This window comes from Dama dama, chromosome 21, assembly GCF_033118175.1.
Source record: "Dama dama isolate Ldn47 chromosome 21, ASM3311817v1, whole genome shotgun sequence".
Classification (NCBI taxonomy): Eukaryota; Metazoa; Chordata; class Mammalia; order Artiodactyla; family Cervidae; genus Dama; species Dama dama.
In genome coordinates this window covers 15,351,450-15,360,863 of record NC_083701.1, presented here as the reverse complement: position 1 = coordinate 15,360,863, position 9,414 = coordinate 15,351,450, and the positions used below count along the sequence as shown (strand labels likewise).

The 9,414-nt window shown below is 51.4% G+C and overlaps 1 protein-coding gene across 2 annotated transcripts; it reads left to right on the top strand.

The window, feature by feature from the left end:
* Positions 1-233: 233 nt before the first annotated feature.
* Positions 234-8,615, top strand: TRIB1 (tribbles pseudokinase 1). Of its 2 annotated transcripts, XM_061123213.1 has the most exons (4): positions 1,121-1,292; positions 1,875-1,995; positions 3,494-3,786; positions 6,283-8,615. In XM_061123213.1, exons 1-4 carry the CDS (start codon positions 1,243-1,245, stop codon positions 6,746-6,748), a joined length of 930 nt encoding a protein of 309 aa, XP_060979196.1. In that variant the 5' UTR covers positions 1,121-1,242; the 3' UTR covers positions 6,749-8,615. The 2 variants fall into 2 exon arrangements, with proteins under 2 accessions (XP_060979195.1, XP_060979196.1); XM_061123212.1 differs by lacking the exon at positions 1,875-1,995 and having other exon boundaries at positions 234-1,292.
* Positions 8,616-9,414: the final 799 nt, after the last annotated feature.

Genomic DNA, 9,414 nt, shown 5'->3' with positions numbered 1-9,414 from the left:
GCGCCGCCTCCTGCCTAGACCAGCCTGTTGGTGGAGGGCGGGGGGCTGGGGCGGAGCGGGTGGGGGGAGCGTGTGCGCGCGCCCCAGCGGGCTCAGAACTCACCACCTGCGCCGGAGCGCGCTCAGCCCGGAGCATCCCGGCCCTCGGGCCACCCCCCTCGCCCCCGCCGACCCAGCTCCACCTCCCCTTCCCGCCCGCCCCCCGCCCCCACACCCCCCCGCTTCGGTGACTGCTCGCCCGGCGGCAGGGCCGGAGTCGTCGCAGCCACCTCATTGCACAACCCGGCTTCCCAACTGTTTACACAGCCCGGCCTGTGAGTGTGTGTGTATACAGCGTGAGTCACCGGGAGGCGGAGGAGGTGGAGGAAAAGGAGAAGGAGGAGTGCACTGGCCGGGATCGGTGCGGCGCACACACTCACTCACACTCAGTCACTCTCTCCGAGCGCTTCTCGCTCGCGCACACTCACGCCGGGAGTCCAGGAGCGTGCCGGATCCCGAGCGCCGCGGAAAAGTTGCTCCGGCTTTCGCTACCAGACTTCTTGCTCTGGGAAGTGTGTTTGCTCCGTGGCTCCAGCGAGCCTACGGAATCCTGTGCTCGCCGCTCTGAACCTCGGGAAGGCCGGCCTCCTCTGCCTCCCCGACTGTCGGCAGCTTCGACAACAATAGCGGCGGCTGCCGCCCCTCTGCGAGGCGCCCCGAGCCGGTACCCGCAGGGATCCGGAGACCCAAGTCGGCCTCCGCACCCCGGACGCGCTGCCAGCGTGGTCCCCGCGTGCACCAGGAGCGACTCCAGCTTTGCCCCCGGTGGGGGCAGAACCAAGCTCCGTCTGCAAACTCCATCCCCCGGGCTGGAGTAAGTCGCGGCGCCCGTCGCGCCTTTCCGCGCGGATCCGAGGACTTACAAAGCCGGGGCCGCCCCGGCACGGGTCGGGATGCGGGTCGGTCCCGTGCGCTCTGCCATGAACGGCGTCTCGCAGCCCCGCACTCCGGCCTTGCTGCTTGCCGCCGGCCGGGGCACCCCGGCCAAACGCCTGCTGGACGCGGACGACGCGGCGGCCGTGGCGCCCAAGTGCCCACGTCTCTCCGAGTGTTCGAGCCCCCCGGACTACCTCAGCCCCCCTGGCTCTCCCTGCAGCCCGCAGCCTCCGCCCGCCGCTCCAGGGGCCGGCGGCGGCTCCGGGAGCGTGCCGGGGCCCAGCCGCATCGCCGACTACCTGCTGCTGCCCCTGGCTGAGCGCGAGCATGTGTCCCGGGCGCTATGCATCCACACCGGCCGCGAGCTGCGCTGCAAGGTATGCACCCGGGGTCCGGGACCCGGCGGAGGTCTCGGGTGAGGGGGGACACGGTGGCAGGCAAAAGTGTTTGGGGTCTCGCTCGCCAGCGCCCGGGAGCCGAAGGTGCCGCCAGCGCTTGGGCTTGGGGCAAGGCGGTTAAGTGGGTTTGAGCCCGGGAAGGCAGCATTTGACTAGGATCTCCTTACCGGGAATTGAGAGGTTCGGATGGAGTGGTATAATTCGAACTCGGCGGTCAAGAGGAAGTGCGGTGCTCAGTTGCTTTATATTTATTAGATATTATTTTCTTAGCGCCCAGTTTAGTGCGTGGCGCTCCATGTAAGTTGTGGAATTGAACTGGATTCCAGGGCCATGCCATTCCCCTTTTCTCATTCTCCTCGGTCCCCCCGCCCCTCGTTCTGGAAGGGCGCCCTGCAGCGGGTGCCTGCTTGGAGCTTGGAGCAGCTGGCAGCTCTCTCGCCGGGGCTGCGAGGCACCCGGGCTCAGCTGTGGGTGGTCAGGGGGCGGGAGTTCCGTGTCGGGCGCAGGTCTTGGGGATTCCGGCTGGAACCCGCGCTGGAACCGGAACCCTGTCCTCCCCAGAGAGCAGCCAGGGCTGGGGGATTTGGCCGGAACGGAAACGTTGGAAATCCCGCACCGATCATGTCTTGATTTTCCGGCCAGCGATTTTCCTTTGGACATAAGGGATGCCATCCAATTGGAGGTACAACTGGAATCAGGATTCCCCGCGCTCTCCTTCTGCGCCGGTAGACGCAGAACATTCCCACAGTCCATCTACCTTTTGCGAGCTGGACACCCCGGTCTCAGACATTTCTGATAATCCTCTGGGCTGCTCCTTTTCACCTTAAAGATAGGTTCACCCCTCAGTTAAAGTCACTCTTGGGTTTTCTGCAACTCACCTGACCCCCAACTTCCCTGGGCTCGCTGCTGCCACCTACTGTCCGACCCGAACGAAACTTCAAATGCATGATCAAGCCCAGTTTTAAAGGGGGAAAAATTCTGTTCTTCTGTGTCGCTGGGGCTAAGAGCTCTTTTGGGAGGAGCATGAATGAGTGTGGGCTGGGGTTGGGAGGAGGGGGGCAGCGGAGAGATTTCTTCGAGCTGGTGACAGAGCAGCCAGGCCTTAGAGGTGGGGTGGGTCTGGTCATTGTGCAACCCCTTCCAGTTCCTCTGAGCAGATAATAGACGAATCCAGATGGTGACAATCCGTGTGTCACCGTTTCCAGTTGAGTCTAGGATATGAGTAACCGGACTAAACAAAAGGCCCTTAAAGAGGCCAGTCAGCTTCTTAGAGGAGATGCTACCCGTGTCCTGGGTGAAGGTGGGGGTGAGAATTGGGGGGGGGGGGGGAAGGTAGATAAATAAACAAATGAATCCCCCCTGCCCCTAGGATCCTGTATCCCTCCTGTGGGAATGTTACCTCAAGACTGCTTATACCTGAGTCAGCCCAGGCAGGTTGCTTAGGGCTGTGTTGACAGACTTGGAGTCATTTGTACCTTCCCAGTGATGACAGAGCTGCGTGTTCTCCAGCCCCTTGCTTCCACTTGGAAGCTGCTTGGTCGCCGCCTTCTGTGCCCTTCCTGCTCTGCAGGAGGTCATACCTTTCCAGGGACTGCTCCTGCAGATACCAGAGGGACCTCCGTCAGCCCCTTGGCACCCGCCAGTGATCACGGGCCACAGAGGGTGGGGACTTTGGGGCTTAGCTCTCTGGAACTTGTGGAAGGCCATACAGAGAAGACTCTTTCGAACCATCCATATGGTGGTTCTTTGGATATTTGCTAGCCCAGAGCCCTAGATGCTTCTGGTTTGGGGGTGTTAGGGGTAGCTGCAACTGCATAAAGTGGGGTTGAAGAGTTAATGGGGGTGTGTGCGTGCATGCTAAGTCTCTTCAGTCATGTCTGGCTCTTTGCAATCCCCTGGACTTTGCAGCCCCCTGCCAGATTCCTCTGTCCCTGGGATTTCCCAGGCAAGAATACTGGAGCGGGTTGCCTTGTTCTCCTCCAGGGGATCTTCCCAACCCAGGGATAGAACCCCCATCACTTAAGTCTCCTGCATTGACAGGCGGGTTCTTTACCACTAGTGCCACCTGGGAAGTCCCATGTCAACCAGAGTCCCCAGATTGAGAATTGCAGCTCAGCCCAGGAGCTGGAAGGCAGCCTCTGCTTCTCTAGCCTCCTAAGCGGGTCCACTTCTCTCTGCAGGTGTTTCCCATTAAACACTACCAGGACAAAATCCGGCCTTACATCCAGCTGCCATCACATAGGAACATCACGGGCATCGTGGAGGTGATCCTTGGGGAAACAAAGGCCTACGTCTTCTTTGAGAGGGACTTTGGGGACATGCACTCCTACGTGCGCAGCCGGAAGAGGCTGCGGGAAGAGGAGGCCGCCCGGCTTTTCAAGCAGATTGTCTCTGCCGTCGCCCACTGCCACCAGTCAGCCATTGTGCTGGGGGACCTGAAGCTTAGGAAGTTTGTCTTCTCCACCGAAGAGAGGTGAGCGGCCTCCACAGCCTCTCCTGTGCCTTTTGGAACCGAAACGAGGGTGCAGGTTGAGCAGTTAGGGGTGGTGCGTTGGCTCAGATCAACATCAAGGGCTCAGTTATCCCAGAGTTAGTCTTGAGAAGTCCTCTCTCCTAAGGAGCCAAGGACCCAGCTGGGTTTCCTGCACCTTTGTGGATGTGGCCTGGGGAAAACTTGGTGCATTTGTGGGATGTCACGTGAGGACAGGTTACTCTCCCCACTTCCACCCTGGGATCAAGTTTATTCCCCATTGTTGTCAGAAAGGTCAGTTCTTCTCTGGTACAAATGTCAGCATGCCCTTCACAGCATCGATTCCTAGAGGACATTTAAAAATCCTTGTTTATACTGAGTGCCTTTTTTTTTTTTCTTTTTTGGTACCTAGTAAGTGTCACAGAACTGGTCAGACTGTTATATTTGCAGAAACCTCTCCCTTTCCTTCACCCCACACTTCTATTCTGTGTCATGCTTGGCCCCCAATATTTTCTCCACTTTGTCTGGTGACTTTTTAGGCATCTTGTTTGGATACATCTTCAGAAAATAGCCACTGTTGAATAAGAAATGGAAGCTGGATGGAATTGGTTGCTAAATATAGATCATGGCTTACCTCATAAAAGAACAAGATGAGTCCGATAAGACAATAATGAGACATTAAGATTCAGAGTTGAGGTTTCAGACAAGAGAATTCAGGAAGCCGCAGGAGATAAACCTTACCTGATTTTAGGAGGTGGGCCACATCCCTTGTGGAAAGATTAAGAGCAATACCACTGTGGGTGGGTGTGCACTCTCCTAGTGTAGCTGTTCATGCAGGGCTCGCCCACCTGTGCCATTTTAGCCGTAACTGCAGATCCTATGAAAATGTACAGGGTTGTTGAGTTGCCAGAAAACCTGACTTTGTATCTGACCTTGCAAGAGTTATTGGAACATACTGATTAGCAAAGAAAAGCAAAGTGTTGGCAATGAAGAAGTTTCCAGTTCCTGGAACACTCTCCTTTGATATGGTGATGTATTTTCTGAAACATGCCTTACACACCTCCTTGCTCACTTTTGAAATCCACCATTGCACAGGCGAATGTCATGTGCGTGGAGTTTGGCAACCCGAGGGTTAAGCAATGGCAGGCTGACGCTAGCGGTGTAAGCAGCACAGGTGCAGGGTTTTAGTACTACGGGAACCAATCAGCGGCAGCCAGTGTGGGTTGAGTCATATTTTCCGTTTACAGAACCAATGGGTATTTTACATAACGACGGGGGAGGTCAGGCTGAGGACATACCGAAGTTAGCACATGTATACTACACTCCAGGGAACAGGAAGGCAGGAAGGAAAAAAAAAAAAAAAAAACAACTAGACCTTTAAGAGGAAAAGGAATTGACCCAGTAGCCTGTACCAAATATTTGTGTCCTTCTCAACCAATGATTTACTGAAACAAGGCTATTTCAGAGAAACTGGGCTGGGGGGACACAGTGGCCACCAGATATTGGAGGCTCCTCACGTGGCTCTGGGCTTTGGGGGAGCCCAGGAGGCTTGAGTGGCTGGATCTGAACAGGGAGGCACCGGCAGCTTCATCCGAGCCTTGACTAAAGATGTTTCAGATTAGTTGTTACCTGAACAGATGAATCCCTATCTGGGTAAAGGAGCTCAGGTGTTGCTATGCCATCCTGGGGTGTGTGTATGTTTGTGTATGTGTGTGTGTGTGTGTGTGTGTGTGCATGTGTACACGTGCATGGGCACTTTAGGTGTCCTGCATCTTTCAAACCCACCAGCTGCTTTCTTTGTCCTCTTGTCCTGGCTAAGCATTCTTTGCAGTTAAATATCCCAATACACAGAATTAACATTCCTCGTTCTTTTCCTAAGTCAAGGCCACTGTGGGCTGGGGCTCAGGTGGACAGAATTCTCTCTCTGTGTGTATATCAATGTGAGCAGGAGTGCTGACAATCCATGTGCAATATCAGTGACCTTGGGCTCCATGTTCTGTAATGTTTTGTATTGCCAGGCATCTGTCCTAGTGACCCTGGCAGCCAGTGGCATAAGAGATAAGATCGGCTTATAGGATGCTCTGGCTTTCCCTGAAGCAGTAGGATAAACTTCTTCCCCAATGGCTTTTGGAGAAATGTCAGCATTCTCCTGACACAGACTCCCACTACTGCAATGTGCACTTTGTAAGTTGTGTAACCCGTGTTAGGATATCTCTCCTAAGCTCTCACATCATGAATAGTATTCGGGGCTTTGCATCATACCCTCCACCCCAGGCCCTCTCTCAATACTTTGCTAATTTTTATTGCAGTTTATATTGGTTTGTGAAATCCAGAGTCCTCCTGGGTAGGTTGCAAGGCAGTGCTTACTGGATGAAGGGGTAACTGGCATTCCTTGGGCCTTTGTGTTGAGTGCCTGAGGGCCCTATTATTGGGAAGGAAGGCCTTGTATTTCATAGCAGCTGGATCTGGAAGTAATGGCTTGTTTCATGTCTTCTACAGAACCCAGCTCAGACTGGAAAGTCTAGAAGATACACACATAATCAAGGGAGAAGATGATGCTTTGTCAGACAAACACGGCTGCCCAGCCTATGTGAGCCCCGAGATTCTGAACACCACAGGGACCTACTCTGGAAAGGCAGCGGACGTTTGGAGCCTTGGGGTGATGCTCTACACCCTTTTGGTGGGGCGCTACCCCTTCCATGACTCAGACCCCAGTGCCCTTTTCTCCAAAATCCGACGTGGACAGTTCTGCATTCCTGACCACATTTCTCCCAAAGCCAGGTGCCTGATTCGCAGCCTCCTGAGACGGGAGCCTTCGGAGAGACTCACTGCCCCAGAGATCTTACTCCATCCCTGGTTTGAGTCTGTCTTGGAACCTGGGTACATCGACTCAGAAGTAGGAACTTCCGACCAGATTGTTCCAGAGTACCAGGAGGACAGTGACATCAGTTCCTTCTTCTGCTAATCCCCAAACCTCAGAAACCTCATAATTCTCACACATGGCATTTTCCATTTCTAAAGATGGACAGGCCTTTCGGCGTGGGGCCAACCAGACAGGCGATGGCGTGGAGACGGTGGCTGCTGAATTCACCGTGGCGCCCCTTCTTTCTCATCTTCCGGATGCGTGACTGAGGAGGTGAGCAGCGTGCACTCTGACTGGCTGCCCCGCAGAGTTGTTTTCCTCAGTGAACCTTCGCCAACTATCCCTTTGTTGGATTTGGGGGTTCCGCCTCTTTTCTGGGTGGCACGGAGTATGAATATCCTGCAGCGTGTGATGGAGTGAAATGAACTTGAACATTCTAAAGGGAGAGGAAATGAATCACACAATGGCATTTTGGGCAATAACTATATTTTTAACAGGGTGACAAATTACTTGGGCCAATAAACCTGCCATCTTCAAACTGGTCTTTGGTAGCCAGGCTTTCGCTACCCCCAGCTTCTCTGATTGGAAAATTGTTTTTTTCTGGTTTGGTTTAACACTCACCCTTTCTTCATGTTTTTGGAGCAGACTGTTTCAGGGGCATAGGAGCCTGCCTGAACCATGAACACAGAATCATCTCTCCTTTGTGTCCTGCCAAGACCCCATTTGCACTAATGCCTTCTTTCTGACCTTGAAATGAGCCCCTTCCCCTTTCACTTTAAAAGCACTTACCAGCTAACGGTGGAAGAGTATCATAAAAGATTCAAGCTCCTGGCTGTTTCAGAACTCTGAGCTCAGACAGAGAGACTGGAGACTTTTAAAAAGAATTTGAGCACTTGGAAACCATTAGCTGTTTTGGTTCCCCTCAAATATGTTAGCATTTATCCTTTCCTTTTTTCCCCTAAGACCATCTCAGGGTGGAGCATTTTGTCTAGGAGGAGAAAGATAAGAAGACTCCCCTCTCCCAAGAGCAAATTTTTGTGCTTCAGAGAAAGTAAATTTTGGATAGTCTTAGATGGCTCTCAGACTGACTTTCAGAATTAGTCTTTAACCACCCCCATGGGTCTGGTCTGCAGTTTTGCATGACAGGTTGTTAATATTTCAGCTGTGGTGTGGTTTATGAATGCATCTGTTTCATTGGTATCTGGAGTGAAATAGCAAGCCCCAAATCTTTAAGGTCGGAAGGGACTTAAAAGTCATCTAGTCCAACTTTTTTCCTTTCTCTACCACCTCCCAATGTAGAAATCCTACCCCCCACGCCCCAAATTCTTTCACAGGTGGGACTTCAACCTCTGTTTGAATGCTTCCAGAGATGGGAACTCACTACCTACAGAAGATAGAACTTAACAGAGAAACTGCCATTTGCATTAAAAAAACAGATGAAATATCAGTAAATGTCTCAGACAGTACTGAAATCCAGTGGTTAAACGGGTAAACCAAACATACTGTATTTTGAGAAATGGCACAAAAACAGGCAGTCACCTTTAAGGGCTACGCCTTAGGCAAACTACTAACATGCATTGTGAGAATACCGTGTATACCTCACGTACTGTGTACTCTGTACATATATTGTACCTTTTATACATTTGTTGTTGTTTTCACTCTGACACTTGTTCTGTTGTCTGTGTCTGTCTGAATAACCTGCGTGTCTAATACCACGTGAAATGTGAATGATCATTGGCAATATTACCTTGACAGAATCATGGGACTTGGAGAAGGAGGAGGACAGAGACCTCTGTCGCACTAACGCTCTCGTGGTTGCTTGAATGTTGTATCTGTGATACATGACCCGGCTAAGGACTCTGGGTTTGCTGGGGCTTTGAAACACTAGACCCTTCCTGTACATGTGTATATATGTTGAGATGGCCATTTCCGACTTGTAGAGAAATTTTAATAAATCTGGTTTCGTAAATAGGTGCAGTGACTTTCTTTGGGGTCCAGTCTACCGTTACCTGGTGTAGTTTCATGCTGGGGATGCAAAGGTCACTGGCTTTGGGCCTGGAATCTCAATGGGGAGATGAAGAAGTAAATAGCTGATGATTATAGATGACCTTTGACAGAGCTGAACCCATTCACTTTTTCCATTGAAGTAGACAAATTCATTTTGATGGGTGAGCCCAATTTGGTGAATCAGGTTGATGAGGGCTATGGGTTGAATTTAAGAATTGAGAAACATTTGAAGAGGCACATACATGAAAAAGTCTTGAGTTGTAGGAATCCCTCTGGCTTATGGTCTTTCACAGATCCTTGAGAATTTGATGAAAACTGTGGACACTTACCAGAAAAACGTCCATGTGTATCCAACAGAATTCTGTTGTAATTTCAGAGGTCCACATCCATCCCTGAAGGTATCACAGGACTTCCTGTTGAGAGCTAAACTCCACCCTTTCCTCCCCCATTAGACTTAATTAAAATGGTTAGTTGAGGCTTTTTTTTTTTTTTTTTTTCTTCTGTAAATGTAAAAGTGGAACTAATAGGAGGAAAGCTAAAAGCAACATTATTTTGAATCACAAATACAGAAATTGGAGTTGATTAGATATAAAGCTTCACTATGACAACAAAATCTATTCTAAATGAAGTCAATTAGCATCCAGAGTGATTTTTAAAAAGTTTGTAAAGTGTAACACATATACAGAAAATACAGAATTGTGTGGCTCTGAATTTTCACAAATTAAACATACTGGCCTAACCTGAAGTCAGGTCAAGAAAAA